This window comes from Pleurodeles waltl, chromosome 7 (genome assembly GCF_031143425.1).
Source record: "Pleurodeles waltl isolate 20211129_DDA chromosome 7, aPleWal1.hap1.20221129, whole genome shotgun sequence".
NCBI classification, from domain to species: domain Eukaryota; kingdom Metazoa; phylum Chordata; class Amphibia; order Caudata; family Salamandridae; genus Pleurodeles; species Pleurodeles waltl.
In genome coordinates, this window is record NC_090446.1 from 1,422,738,170 (window position 1) to 1,422,754,209 (window position 16,040).

The window sequence follows — 16,040 nt, forward strand, 5'->3', positions numbered from 1 at the left end:
CAGGTTGAGTGCATGGCTTACCGCTACCGTTGGCAGACAATACAGACACAGCAGCCCCCTGCACTACGTCGCGCTGTTGGGCTCTACAGTGCAATTCCTGGGAAATGGCCTAGAAGGCTATGGACGACATCTGCACACATAGATGTCCCTGGGGCATGAATAGCTGTACTTGGCACTCTACAGAGGTGGGGTGGAGGTACCTTATGAATGGGCCTAGCCTATGGAACTCGCCCTGGCCTAGAGGAACCCACAGCCCTCCTCCCCCACCCAGACACCTTCACTGCGCGCAAAGTCAGCTGAATGATAGTGTACTCACCCCCTTGTGTCTGCTGTGATGCCCTCAAGCGCCCATCCAACTCAGGGTAGGCCACCACCAGGATCCGGAACATCAGGGGGGTCATGGTTCAACGGGCACCCCTCCCACGTTGGGAGGCCATCCCCAGCTGAGCCTCCGCCGTCTTCTTGCTACAGCGGCGAATGTCCTCCCATCTCTTCTGGCAGTGGGTGCTCCGTCTGTGGTGGACCCCCAGGGTCCGGACGTCTTTGGCGATGGCATGCCAAATATCCTTCTTCTGGTGGGCGCTAACCTACATGAAATGTAAAGGGGAAGAAGAAAAGTCATTACCAACTGCACCGTCAAAGTAAGAGGCCCCCATCCCTACACTTGCCATGTGGCACATGCATTCACCGTCTTTCATGCACTCAGAACTCTGCCCCATTCCTTCTTACAACCAGCCCTCTCCACACAGGCATAGCCCATACAACATGCTCCCTGTGTACCTACCTGTTGGTCTGGAGGACCGTAGAATAGCGTGTACTGGGGGAGGACCCCGTCGACGAGTTTCTCCAACTCCTCTGCAGTGAAGGCAGGGGCCCTTTCCCCAGACGCAAGAGCCATTGTCTATTCCAGACCGAGGTCACAGCAGCACTTGCAGTGTAGGTCCTTTTCTGTCGAAGATCAGGTATCGAGTGATTAAACAGTTAGAAAATGGTGGTCACGTCCGCGGCGGTGCGTACCATCACTGCCGACGTACATCGTCATTGGCTCCTGAGACCCATGGGTCCAATGTTAACCAATGCAGCATTGCGCCGCGGTCTTCACCCGCCTACCGCGACGGTGTACAACGCCAGCGCAGTTACCTCACATCCCATTGTCCCGCTTTAGAGGTCAGGCAGCCGCCATTTCAGGGGTCCACATGGCCTAGTTACCAACTGCGTCACACATACCTAGGCCTAGTCTCAACACACATACAGGCCACATTTTGTGTATGATTGGTGTTCTGTGCATACTGTGGGTACATACCTCTGAGTTGTTTGACTCGGTGGTCGCTGTTGTCCTTCATAGGCACCGTCCGCTGGGACATGTGAGGAGATGGCGGAATCCTCCGGTGTACCGACCACTGGTGGACCTGTCGACAATGGAGGAAAGACATTTGATCATCACCTACAGGTTTGACCATGCCACAATCCAGGGACTGTGTAGCCAGTTGGAGCCAGACCTGATGTCAGCAATCCGCCATCCCAAAGGAATCCCCCCTCAAGTGCAGGTGCTATCAGTGCTCCATTTCCTTGCAAGTGGGTCTTTTCAAACAACTGTGGCCATAGCATCAGGGATGTCCCAGCCGATGTTTTCCAACGTGTTGTCCAGAGTGTTGTCTGCCCTGCTGAAACACATGCAGAGCTACATCGTTTTCCCTCAGGTGGAAGACTTGCCTACAGTGAAAGTTGACTTCTATTCCCTTGGATATATCCCCAACATCATAGGTGCCATTGAAGGGACCCATGTGGCTTTGGTCCCCCCCACAGGAGTTAACAGGTGTACAGGAACCGGAAGAGTTATCATTCGATGAATGTAAAGATGGTGTGTTTGTCAGACCAGTACATCTCCCATGTGAATGCCATGTTCCCTGGCTCAGTGCATGACGCCTACATCCTGCGGAATAGCAGCATCCCTTAGGTGATGGGTCAACTACAGAGGCACCGGGTGTGGCTATTAGGGGACTCTGGTTACCCCAACCTGTCATGGATACTGACCCCAGTGAGGAATCCCAGGACCAGGGCAGAGGAAGCCTACAATGAGGCCCACGGGCGGACTAGGAGGGTGATCGAACGCACCTTCGGCCTCCTGAAGGCCAGATTTAGGTGCCTCCATATGACAGGTGGATCCCTATTCTACTCACCAAAGAAGGTGTGTCAGATCATCGTGGCCTGCTGTATGCTTCATAATTTGGCTTTGCGACGACAAGTGCCTTTTCTGCAGGAGGATGGTCCAGATGGCGGTGTTGTGGCAGCTGTGGAGCCTGTGGACAGTGATGAGGAGGAAGCAGAGGAAGAAGACATTGACAACAGGGACTCAGTCATCCAGCAATATTTCCAGTGAAACACAGGTGAGAATACATTCCTGCCTACTACAAGTACTTTTACACTTCTACCTCTATCCTGTCTGTCAATTTCACCCAGTGTATGGTCACTGAGTTGTCACTTTCCCTTACGGTTTCACAGGTGTGGGTCCCAACGTGTGTCATCTGCTTAGATTCCTCATGGACTAGAGCTGTGTGACATAGGTATGTTGACATTGCTATTTCCTGGAAATTTGGTCGCTGTAATTGCAAATACACTATTTCAAAATCACAGACAGACTCCAGATCTTGGTGCTTTAGGTGTGTTTATTTAAATGCAAAATATTGGAGGGGGAAGTTAAATGGTGAGGGGTGATGGCGGAGGAGTGTCCATGGCAGAGTCCAGTCTAATTGTCTCATAGGTGCATTGCCCATATGGGCATACGAAGTAGAGCTGGGGCAGTTCCAATATGGACAGGGTGACAAAGTGGGACAGTGGGTTGACAATCAGGGTGGTCTCATTTCTTGGCGTGGGTCTTGGCATCGTGCTCTGTCCTGTTCCTGGATCTCAGGGACCGCTTGCGGGATGGCTCTCCATCTGCAGTGGGTGGGGTGCTGGTGTTGTGGTCCTGTGGCGGTGCCTCCTGTCCACTAGGGCCGGCGGAGGTGGTGGGCAGTTCATCATCCATGCTAGTGTCAGGGGCCCTTTGGAGTGCCACAGTGTCCCTCCTGGTGTTAAGTATTTCCTTCAGCACCCCTACGATGGTGCCCTGGGCGGAGCTGATGGTTCTGAGTTCCTCCCTGAACCCCAGATACTGTTCCTCCTGCATGCGCTGGGTCTCCTGAAACTTGGCCAGGACCGTTGCCATCGTTTCCTGGGAGTGGTGGTATGCTCCCATGATGGAGGAGAGGGCCTCCTGGAGAATGGGTTCCCTTGGCCTGTCCGCCCCCTGTCGCACTGCAGCCCTCCCAGTTCCCCTGTGTTCCTGGGCCTCCGTCCCCTGGACCGTGTGCCCACTGCCACTGCCCCCAGGTCCCTGTTGTTGTTGGGGTGGTGGGTTATCCTGGGTTCCCTGTAGTGGTGGACACACAGCTGATTGACGTGTCCTGGGTACGGAGGTATGGGCCCGCTGGGTGGGTGCTGTGCTGGTGTTACCAGAGGGTGGAAGGTCTGTGGTGGCCTGTGCCTGTGTGAGGGGAACCGACTGTCCCGAGGCCCACGATGGTCCGGGCTGGTCATCTGGATCCAGTTGGACAGAGCTACTGTCATCACTGTGGGCCTCTTCTGTGGGTGGGTTGGAGATGTCTGGACCCTCCTGTCTGGTGACGTTGGGTAGTGGTCCTGCAGGGGTGTAAAAGTTTAATTGTTGCATCTGTGTGTGTCATGGTGGGCAATGGGTGGGTGACCAGTGTACCCCAGTGCTTGCATTCCTATGTGGGGACTTGTGTGATGATGGTTTAGGAGGTTGTATGGGTATGTGCAGTGGGCATGCTTTAGTGATGGGTGTCCATGCGTTGGGGTTGCATGCAGGGCTTGGTGTTGGGATGGGTGGTTTGTGATAGTGGGATATATGTGAGTTGGTGGAGTGCTGAGGGTGAGGCTACGGGTAGGATTTTGTGATGGCATGCAGGAAGGGTGGGGGATATATTAGTAAAGCTTTGACTTACCAGAGTCCATTCCTCCACCGACTCTGCGAGGCCCTCAGGATGCAGAATCACCAAGACCTGCTCCTCCCATGTTGTTAGTTGTGGGGGAGGAAGTGGGGGTCCGCCGCCAGTCCGCTGAACCACCAAGTGGTGTCTTGAGACCACGGAACGCACCTTCTCCCGTAGGTCGTTCCACCTCTTCCTGATGTCGTCCCGATTTCTTGGGTGTTGTCCCACTGCGTTGACCCTGTCGACTATTCTTCTCCATAGCTCCATCTTCCTTGTAATTGAGGTGTGCTGCACCTGTGCTCCAAATAGATGTGGCTCTACCCGGAAGATTTCCTCCACCATGACCCTGAGCTCCTCCTCCGAGAACCTGGGGTGTCTTTGCCGTGCCATGGGGTGGGGTAGGTGATGTGTGGGGTGGTGTGTGTGGTGCTAGTTTGTGGATGGTGGTGTCTCTCTCTGGCCTTCTTTCAGAATTTTTGGTTGTAGGGGTTTGTGGGTGATGTGGGTGTGTGTTTTATATTGTAATGGGTGTGTGGAGTGGTGTGTGTATGTGTCTCAGGTGTATGTATTTGGAATTGTCCAATGTGGCTGTGTTTTGTAAGAGTGTGTGTATTTTGAGCGCAGCGGTGTGTACCGCCAATGGAATACCGCGGTTGACAGACCGCTGCGTGGATTCGTGTGCCGTGATAGTGTGGGCGGATTTCTGTTGGCGTGACGGTGGAGGTTTTGTTTTCGCCAGTTTATCACTGACCTTTGGTGTGGCGGACTTGTGTGGGTGTCTGAATTTTGTCGGATTCCGAGATGTGGGTCATAATAGCTGTGTAGGAATTCCGTGGCCGCAGCGGTATGTTGGCGGTGTTCTGCACGGCGGTAAGCGGCTTTTACCGCCAATGTTGTAATGACCACCTAAGTTTTTATGCTCTCATATCTACATGCCGTTAGGAATTTGTGATCCCCATCATTACTGTAACAGATAGATCTCTATGCTCCTAGGTCATTGGCATCTATTTTCCCCAAGTTTGCATTATCCCAAAGTCTTCTTAGGCTCAAGAACAACCTGCCCTTATTCTTCCAATTTCATTTTGCCATTTAACTTATCCTCTTGAGATCTCTGGTTGCCAGATTGTGTACCCCAGTTCCTGTATGCCCAGACCGGTAAATCTCAAAAAGACCACTGAATCGGTTGCTCAAAGGTTCATGTGCCCACAAGGTTTCTGATCCTGCAGCTCTGTGTGTTAGACATAAGTTGTACCATAAGATTAATGATCTTGGTGTAATGATATTAACATATACATGTTTAATGCCCCTGTTCTCCTGGATCCTTCTCCAGGTCCATGTGCCAAAATGGTCATGTCCCTATCACATTTTCCGCCCACCTGAGGACATATGTGTTGGACTTGGCCCTTTCTCCAGGGTCATCACCAGACCTTTTTTGCCTTCCTCCTCCTATTTGTGCTGATATTTGTTACGGTTTGCCATTGGACTTTGTGTACCTTACAACTGCTAACCAATGGTAAAGTGTTTGTGCTCTCTCCTCTTACCATGGTAAACTTGGCTTAAACCCAATTGGTAAATTTAATTACTTAGTAAACTGACTATATCTACCCAGGGTCGGTAAATGAAATGCTGCCAGTGGGCTTGCAGCTCTTGCTGAGCCACCCTTTTAAAGTAGTCTTTCAAACATGTCTCAGGCTAGCCAGGACAGCCTGTGTGTACAGTTTTGTACTGGCCTTTCAACCTGGCAAAATTAACCTTTTGTCAAGTTAAAAACTTCCTTTTTAATAGATATGTCTCCCCTAGGTTAGGCCATAGAGAGCCCACAAGGTAGAGTGCAGTGTATTTAAAAAGTTGGGCATATACTTTTGAGTTTTACATGTCCTGGCAGTGAAAAACTCTTATATTTGTTTTTCACTATTACAAGGCCTACTTATTTGATTCGATCACACTGGAGTTACCTTATTACATTTAAGAAGCTGTAATTGGGGCTGAGTGGACAAGTCAAACTTGGTGTCTAAAGACTTAAAATTGCTTTTTAATGGTAATGTCAGGTTTTTAATCATAATTCTGCAAAATACCACTTTTAGAAAGTTGGACTTTTCTTGTTCTAAACATTTGGTGCCTGCGGCCTGTTCCTGGGTCACATGACTCGGTGCAGTTGGTCTTTGTGTATTGCTCCCAGAAAATGGGAAAAGGGAAGCTAGGTGTTGGCAAGATGGACCATTCAAAGTCACCAAGGGTTAGGAGCTGTCACCTACCACACTTGCACATCACAAAGGCCCTGCTTGAGCACTCTCATAAAGGGTCTGACTCTGGTCTTTTGTGAACCTAAACATGTTGGAGCCATGAGAGCAGGCCACATGTGTATTTCAAATGGAAACCTCTGGAAGATTCTCCCACTTTGAAGGCATAACTAGGTATGAATAGTGGGCCTAGGATCCCCAACTCTTCAGTACACTTCTGTACCAGTGGATACTCTGTCAGGAAGAAGGACTGTTGTGCTGCTGAAAAGACTACTACTCTGCTGGATTGCTGCTCTGAAGGACTGTGGTCCTGCAGTGCTGGCCTACTGCCACATTGATTGGGTGAGAAGGAATGGACCTGCATCTGTTGAACACAGCTCAGAGCACAACTGACACATCACCGCTACTGTGTAGGTCAAATTCGTCACAAAGACCAGCTTTGCCTCCATAACCTGCAGCCTCCTTTGAACTGCCGCTGCGCAACACATTCCTAGCACAGGCCCTCACATCCGTCATCAATGGCAGCCCCGATGGCAAAGCAGAACTCCGAATGGCAGTGTCACAGCTCATCAGAACTGACTAATTGCCCCAACTACATGACGCATTTTCAAATCCGGACTTTGCATCGCAAGCCAACATCAATGGGATCATCAATGATGATGCAGTACCTCACATTACAATATCGCTGCATCTCAGAACTGATGATTCACTTCAACTGAATAACACATCTTTTCCAAGGACCCTTGCAGTGCTCCACAAACCAGGTGTTGGGAATGACCCTTTTTACAGGGTCACTTGTAAACTTTTTGCCTCCTGTTTCCTAGTTTTTGTTGGGATTTTTATTGTTGGCCATAGAATTCTGTGCACTTTACCACTGCTAACCATGATTTGATTGGCATATACCTGATTGGAATGTTTAATTTACATGTAAGTCCCTTGTTGAGTGGTATACCGTATACCCTGGGCCTGTAAATTAAATGCTACCAGTGAGTGTGCAGCACTTATTGTACTACCCACTTAAGTAGCACTGTAAAACACGCCCCAGGCCTGGCATTGCAGCCTGAAGGCAGTGTACTACTGCCATGTAGACTTGGCATTTAAAACCCTTTACCAAGCCTTAAACCCCGCTTTTATTACATATGTCACCCCTAAGTTAAGTCCTAGATAGTCCATAGGGCAGGGTGCTGTGTAATAAAAAAGGTAGTTTTACATGTCCTAGTAGTGAAAATTCCCAAATTAGCTTTTCACTACTGTGAGGCCTAGCCCCTCCATAGGATCACATTGGGGATTTCTTATCATATTTAATATGCTGTAATTCCTGAACTAAAGGCTTATGTTTGGTGTCCATGACTTTGTAATGATAAAACCTCTTTAATTGTAAAGTCTGATTTATCGCTACAAGTTTGAAAATGCCACTTTTATAAAATTGACATTTTCCTGCCCTTAGCACTCTGTGCCTGCAGCCTGTCTTGTGTCACATGACTGGGTGTAACTGACAGTTAGGATGTTTTGAATTCCTTCCAAACAGTCACACAATAGTGGGATCAGCTGAGAGTGACTGGCTCATTAACTGACCTGATGGTGGTGCGCTAAGCGCAGTCCACTTCCACGTGAATAGGCTGTGCTCTGCTACCACAAAATAGGCTTAACAACCCTGTATTTTTAGTGTAGCCAGTTAAGATCCTGGGTAGAGGATGCAGGATACTCCTGTAAATGCAAAGAACCTCTCTGGACACTTCTCCGAACTTCTAGGAGCACAGCACCAGGGTATGAAAATTGGGCTCTCAAACCCACTTTTCATTTCACTCAGAGAACTACCTGCTGCTGAGACCTGCTGTGTACTCTGCCAAAGTGCTGTTGTACCTGGAAGGACTGCTTTGCTGCCTGGAGCCTGCCTTGAACACTCAGAGGCCAGCCCTGCTGTGGAGGCCTGCATCTTCGTCTGAACCCAGGACTTCAGAAGTGACTCTGAGGTTTAGCTTTGATGGCCTCCTGTTCAGAGCCATAGGGACATAACAGGCTTCCATCATCTTGTATTGGCACCTGGACCCAGCCTGAATGAGTATGAATCCCCAAGTGTTCTACATCCTGGACCCTTGATTATGATGCTAAAAGTGCCAATTTTCTAAAACTGAGGACTTGTTATTTTGAACCTTAAAGTTTAATAATCCATAACTCTGGTTCTACTAATTGGATTTTTCATGTTCTTGGTTAACATTTCCTCTATTGTAATAAATTAGTTTGTGGTTTTTATTCTGTTATGTTTTCATTGTGTTGCTGTTTGTTTAATTACTTAACACATTGCCTCTAAGTTTAGCCTGACTGGTTTTTGTGCCAAACTACCAGGGTTAACCACAGGTTAAACTTGTGACTTTTTGTGGTTCACCCTGTGCCCTAACTGGGTCCCTGTGGCAGGCCCATGCTCCATTGTAGTTGGCCTGAACCTATAACTTTTCCAAGTCCAGTGTGATCTGATATTCACAGTTGGAGCTCTGTGCTTTTTGGTGCTGCTTTTCCTAAAACCTTTAAAATTGCATATCTCTAGCTCTAGAAATTGGATTTTTTTTGTTTTGGTATTGTTTCATTTATTAAATATTACTCCATTTTCTAATCTGGTGTGGGATTGTTTTTGTGTTTTCATTTTATTACTGTTTGAAGTGCTGCACAAATACTTTACACATTTCCTCCAGGTGAAGCTTGACTTATCTGTGCCAAGCTCTCAGAGGGTTTAGCACAGGTAACTTTTGGGTTTGCTTATGACTTCGCCCTAACAAGAATTGTGGTTGCTGCTTGAGAAGGGTTTCCCGCTCAACCAACAACTCCATTTCTTACATTACCTGTCCCACCAGATTCCTGTGCTCAACAGATGACAGTGCACTTTAATGTCTGTGCTCTCACAGATCATTGTGTTTTTAAATTGCTCCTCTGAAATAGTTGACTGTGCCTTTGGTTAAAAAATTGAAGTAAGTCTGACTATCAGCTTTGACCTTGTTATGACCACAGACAAATGCCCTATGTGATCTCTGATCCCCTAGTTCCCTGTTAGAACGTTATCCTTCTGCCCACAAGTTCCTTATGCTTTAATTGCAAATGGCACTTTGGGGGTCATTCTGACCCTGGCGGTAATTACCGCCATGGCGGAGGTCAGCGGTAGCACCGCCAACAGGCTGGCGGTGCACCGCTGGGCATTCTGACCGCGGCGGTTCAGCCGCGGCCAGAAACGGAAAGTCGGCGGTGTCCCGCCGACTTTCCGCTGCCCTTGAGAATCCTCCATGGCGGCGGAGCACGCTCCGCCGCCATGGGGATTCTGACACCCCCTACCGCCATCCAGTTCCTGGCGGTTCTCCCGCCGGGAACATGATGGCGGTAGGGGGTGCCGCGGGGCCCCTGGGGGCCCTTGCAGTGCCCATGCCAATGGCATGGGCACTGCAGGGGCCCCCGTAAGAGGGCCCAAAAAAGAATTTCAGTGTCTGCCTAGCAAACACTGAAATTCGTCACGGGTGCAACTGCACCCGTCGCACCTTCCCACTCCGCCGGCTCAATTCTGAGCCGGCGTCCTCGTGGGAAGGGTGTTTCCCGCTGGGCTGGCAGGGCGGACTTTCGGCTGTCGCCCGCCAGCCCAGTGGGAAAGCCAGAATGTGGAGCGGTCTTTCGGCGGGAACCGCGTGGCGGGCGGCGACTGCCGTCCGCCGCGGTCAGAATGAGCCCCTTTGTCCCTTGGTCCTTAAATGCACTAACCCTCTCTGTGCATCTTCACTTCTATGCACTACTATCTATCGAGTTATATTACTGTAAAACAATACACCAATAACCTAACATACTTCTGTGGCCAAATGATCTTCATGCTCCCAGATCTGCCTTTACCCCAATCCATGTGTCCACAAACCTCAGAACCTATGTTCCTTTTGCTCATACTTGCCACCCTCCCATTCAGGCGGGAGACTACCGATTTCAAGGCTAGTCTCCCGCCTCCCTATTCCTGCTGCAGAAACCCAATTCAGAGTTTGTAAAACTGCCACAAATAAAATGTTCATGTTTGTCAAGCACACTCCAATCTCTCCCTCCAAAAAAATACCTCTGACATCAAAGGCTAATGATTTGTCCTTAATTCTTGGAGGAGGAGTTTACAGCATGTGACAAGCTCTGACATTTTATTTTTGGCAGGTTTACATAGCGCAAACAAAAACTAAGTTTAGAACACTGTATTTGTTTGGGTTTTGTTAATAAACACCAAAACTGAATTGCTGGTTGTCCGTCACCATACATACTATTAGAAATTGAGTTGTTGGTTGACTGGGGTGTAATCCCTGGTCAAGCAGCATCAACAATTATGGTCAGCTAAAGCAATCCCTGAATTAACCTGTGTTTAACCTCTTGTAGCTTGGCACAGAGGAGTCAGACTTAATGTAGAGGCAATGTGTAAAGTATTTGTGCAATACTACAAACAATAAAACATTGAAAACAACACACAAAAAGATTCCACATCAGGTAAGAAATATAAATCTGAAATTAATAAATAAAACAAGATCAAAACAATGAAAATCAAGTAGAACTGGAGACACCAAATTTTTAAGTAAAAAAAATACCCAGAAGAAATGAGTGCTATTAGAGATATCTGTTTGTGTGGACGATGGAGTGCGGGCCAGCTACAGAGGCTCAGGTAGACTGAACCAAAGTACCTTAAATCCTGGTTGCGAAGCTTTCCATGGATCCAGGTCAAAGATGCGTCGCACAGTCCAGGTGATGCATTGATTCTGAGATGCTGTGAGGCTGCAGTGCGGGGTCCAGTTGCGCCATTGTTAAGGATCCTGTTGGTGGGCATTTGAGATGCAAAGACCGGTGTCAAGGATGCATTGAAAAGTCAAGCCATTGGGTCGGTTATGATGAGCTGTGAAGCTGCGATGCTGAGTTTCATTGTTGAGGCTGCCGTTGATGGAATATGTTAGGATCTTGTAGTGAGAAAAATGTCATGCAGTTTTGGTTCCAAAGATGATGCGTCAAACCCAAGATGCTGTAGCAATATGAGTCTGTTACAGCTGGTCCAATCCATGTAACTGTGGTGATGCATCAGTTCTATTAGAGGATGCGCCACCCAGCCAAAGAGATGAGTCAGTTCTGCATGGGGGCGTACTGCTCATCAGAGAATGCATCAGTTCCACTGAGAAGACGCCTTAGGCCCACTTCAAGTGTGCTGGATGGGGGTGGAAGCTCTTGGCACGGTAAAGTCACATATGGCAGGGTCCAGGTGTCGACGGAGGGTGGTTGGAAGTCTTTTACGTCCCTGAGACTTTGGATCAGGAGGCCTGTAGCTAGCCCTTGGTGTCACTCTTGGCTCAAGTGGTGCAAGTCCAGTCCTTCTCAAACAGGCAGGGGAATAGCAGGCAGCAGGGCAGGACAGGAAAGTAGGAGTCCAGCAATGCAGCAGTCCAGCAGAGTGTCAGTCCTTTGGCAGCACAACAGTCATTCTTCCTGGCGGACTATTCACAGGTCCAGAAGTGTACTTAAGCCGTTGTGTCTAAAGTTCAGTTTTTATACCCAGTGGTGCCTTTGAAGTAGGAGGGATCTCAAATACAGGTTTGTGAAGTGCAGGGTTACCCTGCCCTTCCTGCCCTGGCTCCAGACTCACTACAGGAGGGTTTGCAGCTCTTTGAGTAAGGACAGGACACGGCCTATCCAGGTGTAAGTGAGGCCGGGTCCAGCTCCTCTCTAACATCCTAACAGCATGGCCCATCAAGTCACACCTAAGCTCCCTTTGTGTGCGGCTGTCTAGGGGGAATACGCATAGCACATGGGTCACCCACACCAGACATATCATAGGAGGACAGGCAGCATGCACCAAATAGCTAAAGTAAAAAAATGCCAACACTGGTTAGTTGTGGTAAAGTGCCTGAAAAAACAGGGTGAGAAAAGTGGCACGGTTAGCGAAAACATTGAGGGGAAGACCACCCTAAGCCTCTCAGGTCTAACACATACCACTAGACCTGATTCAGGCAGATTGCCTCTACTTCAAAATGTCAGTGTGGAAAAGGCATTCTCCAAATCTGTTTTTTTTTAATATGCCAGATGCCTGCTCTAAAGTGTTGACATGTATGCCTGTGCCACCGGATCCTGTTATAGATAGGCCCCTTTAAATCCGTCGATTCTTGCATTAATTTTTCATATGCTCGTGCAGTCCGCACCAAATCCAAGCAAGGAAATAACCGCGATGCGCAGCTGCAGATCTGGGTTATTTATATCAGTCTCAAAAGGCAAAGCTGCATGCACCACAGAAAACATTACTATCATACATGACAACAGCTTACAGGAGGAAAGCGGGAAATTTAAAAAGAAAAGTATTCGGGAAAATCCTTTTCACCCATTGACTTATATTAGAAGAAAGGCAGTTTCAGGCGGGAGACAACAGAAACACGGTGAGTCTCCCACCTTGAGGCGGGTCGTTTGGCATGTGTACGACGACAGGAAGGGCAGTGACCTGTTCTCGTTTAAACACACTAATCGTAATTAGCGAATGCTTCACTTCCAAAACTCTTGTTTTTATTCGCATCACTGAAACACGCCCAGTCTCACCTTGTAGTCCTGAGCGGCCTCCTCGATGGGAATGACGGAGTGGTACCTGTGCTCCCTGGAGCGGTCACACACCACGCAGATGGCCGTCTCATCGTCATGACAGTACAGCTTCAGCTCCTCGTTATGCACCTCACAGAGGTCGCCGGCCGGTGGTGTCACCGCCTCGGACTTCATCAGCTTGGCGGCTTCCACTACGCTCGCCAGCAGCCTGTTTGGCTTGATGTCTTTCCAAAACAATGTTCTTCGGCACTGGGGGCAGGAGAAGTTGTTGGCATAGCCCTCCCAGTAACTTGTGATGCAAACGCGGCAGAAGTTGTGCCCGCAGCCGGTCACCACAGGGTCAGTGAAGAAACCCAAACAGATGGGGCAGGTGGCTTCCCCGTGAATTATGTTGGTGGGATCGGCTGCAGCCATAGCGCTTAGGATAAGGCGGGAGACAGTGGCATGAAACGTCCCTTCTGTGGACGTTAGATTTTAAAGTTCTTCTAACAGGAGAGTTTCAGTTTTGCTTTAAAAAAAACCGGTTTTCACTGCCACGTGGTATTTTTTGCAACTTGTTCTTCCTGGTACCTGCTCCAGTGACGTTGCACTGTGGCGTCAAATATAATGTTGCCAGAGGGATACACCTACAGTGCAGAACAACAATTTGTTTCTACCTTAAGCCAAATGTACACCAGGACAAATACATCATTAACTCTTGTAAGAGTTGTCTATTGCAAATCAGTGACATTGGAGATCCGTATTTACAAAGAAAATGATCTTACTGATAATACTTAAAAGTAACTTACATAAGCAGTACTGTAGCTGTGAAAGGAAACCCCTTCGCTGCCAGGTCTCCCCCCCCCTCAGGTGCCAGGCCTTTTTTTGGCTATTTGGGTAGTTTGCGCTTAGTCCCTCATAACTTTTTGTCCACATAAGCTACCCATGCCAAATTTGCGCCCTTTTTTCCCAACATCCTAGGTATTCTAGAGGTACCCAGAGTTTTTGAGTTCCCCTGAAGGAGACCAAGAAATTAGCCAAAATACAGTGAGAATTTAGTTTAAAAAAAAGAAAATGGGAAAAAAGTGCTGCAGAAGAAGGCTTGCAGTTTTTCCCTTGAAAATGGCATTAATAAAGGGTTTGCGGTGCTAAAATCTCCATCTTCCCAGCTTTCAGGAACAGGCAGACTTGAATCAGAAACCCAATTCCACCCAGCGTTCCCCCAAGTCTCCCAATAAAAATGGTACCTCACTTGTATGGGTAGGCCTAGCGCCCGTGACAGGAAATGCCCCAAAACACAATGTGGACACATCACAGTTTCCCAAAGCAAACAGAGCTGTTTTTTGCAAAGTGCCTAGCTGTGGATTTTGGCCTCTAGCTCAGCCGGCACGTAGGGAAACCTACAGAAACTGCGCATTTTTTAAAACTAGACACCTAGGGGAATCCAGGATGGGGTGACTTGTGGGGCTCTCTCCATGTTCTGTTACCCAGAATCCTTTGCAAACCTCAAAATTTGGCCAAAAATTACTTTTTCCTCTCATTTTGATGACAGAAAGTTCTGGAATCTGAGAGGAGCAACAAATTGTCTTACACCCAGCGTTCCCCCAAGTCTCCTAATAAAAATGGTTCCTCACTTGTGTGGTTAGGCCTAGTGCTCGCGAAACGAAATGCCCCATAACACTATCTGGACACATCAAACTTATCAAATACAAAAGAACCTGTTTTTGCGGGGGGCCCTGCGTTTTTGGTCCTGTGCTCAGCAGCCATCTGGGGAAATCTATCAAACCCAGACATTTCTGAAAACTAGACACTCAGGGGAGCCAGGAATGTGTGACTTGCGTGGATCCCCCAATGTTTTCTTATCCAGAATCCTCAGCAAACCTCACATTTAGCTAAAAAATCACTTTTTTCCCACATTTCTGTGTAGGATGACCACACTGGGACAAATTTCCCACCACCCAACATTCCCCTTAGTCTTCCAGTAAAAATGATACCTCACTTGTGTAGGTGGGCCAAGTGCCTGTGACAGGGAAGAGCCAAAAAAATGTCGGAATAGAGGGGGAACCAAAGCAGGTCCAAACGGGCAGTTTGAAAAAAAAACATTTTTAGGCAGACAAGTGCAGCAGAATTTTTATCGGTATAGATGAGACAATGTTGGGTGGTAGTAATTTTGTGGATTCCTGCAGATTCCGGAAGGTTCCATCACAAAAAATGTGGGAAAAATGTGTGATTTCCAGCAAAGTTGGAGGTTTGCAGGGCATTGTGGGTAAGAAAATGGTGCGGGGAGCATATGAAGCACACCACACTGGAATCAACCAGATGTTTAGTTTTCAGATGTGTCTAGGTCTTGTGTATTTTTCAACATGGCAGCGTCCCAAAGCCAAAAAAGTGCAGCCCTCACCATTCCTAGTGGGACGATTTTGAGAGTTACCAAGCTCTCTTGGCCCAAATGTAAAACCAAAACCCCAAATAATCAAATGTCCTCTTGCTTGCCATGGGATAAGATGTGTTAGTGTGCGGGGGGAGAGCTGGAAGACTGTTACCTCCTTCAGTTGGGGTGGGAGCATAATCAGGCCCATACTTGTTGGTAGCCACCACCCCACCATTTTATTGTTTTTTTTTAAATTCCATGGCACATAGTGGACTTTTTGACCCCCGGGTTGTGGATCGGAGGTGATTGCCCTATCTGCCCAATGGTGGGCAGAACAACTTTGGCCCCATTTATTTGGGGTGGGGGTATGGCCATGCCCCCAACCTCTTATTTTGAAATAAAAACTTCCCTGGTCTCTGGTGAGCTTTCTGTCCCCCTTGGGGGCAGATGGGCCTTCCAAAAATCGACAATCTGCCCCCAAGGGGGGTAGATATGGCCAACAGTAATGTGCCCCCATGGAGAGCGAACGTTGCCCAAGGGGCTACCCCCCAAACAAAACACACACATTAAAGCACACCAATCCCTGGTGTCTAGTGGTTTCTGCCCCCCTTAGGGGCAGATTGGCCTAACAAAAATAGGCCGATCTGCCCACAAGGGAGGCAGAAATGGCCTAAATACAATTTGCCCCCCCAGGGGAGCGACCCATGCCTAAAGGGTCACTCCCCATACATAAAAACATAAAGTAAATAAAAATATATAAATATCCCTGGTGTCTAGAGGTTTCTGCCCTCCCTGGAGGCAGATCAACCTAATTATATTAGGCCGATCTGCCTCCAGGGGGTGTCGAAAAGGCCTAAAAATATTTTGCTCCCCCTGGGAAGCCGCCTT

The 16,040-nt window shown here is 48.3% G+C and overlaps 1 protein-coding gene across 4 annotated transcripts in view; it reads right to left on the minus strand.

Annotated features, from left to right (window-relative positions):
* Positions 1-13,319, minus strand: part of LOC138246438 (zinc finger protein RFP-like) — a 175,730-nt gene extending 162,411 nt beyond the window's left edge. For 2 of the 4 annotated variants that reach the window (XM_069201052.1, XM_069201051.1), the window contains exon 1: positions 12,803-13,318. In XM_069201052.1, coding sequence (XP_069057153.1) covers positions 12,803-13,216 — 414 coding nt within the window. In that variant the 5' untranslated portion in view covers positions 13,217-13,318. Of the gene's footprint in view, positions 1-12,802 lie in introns of all 4 variants that reach the window. The other 2 variants (XM_069201053.1, XM_069201049.1) reach the window with 2 other exon arrangements.
* Between the last annotated feature and the right edge of the window lie 2,721 nt (positions 13,320-16,040).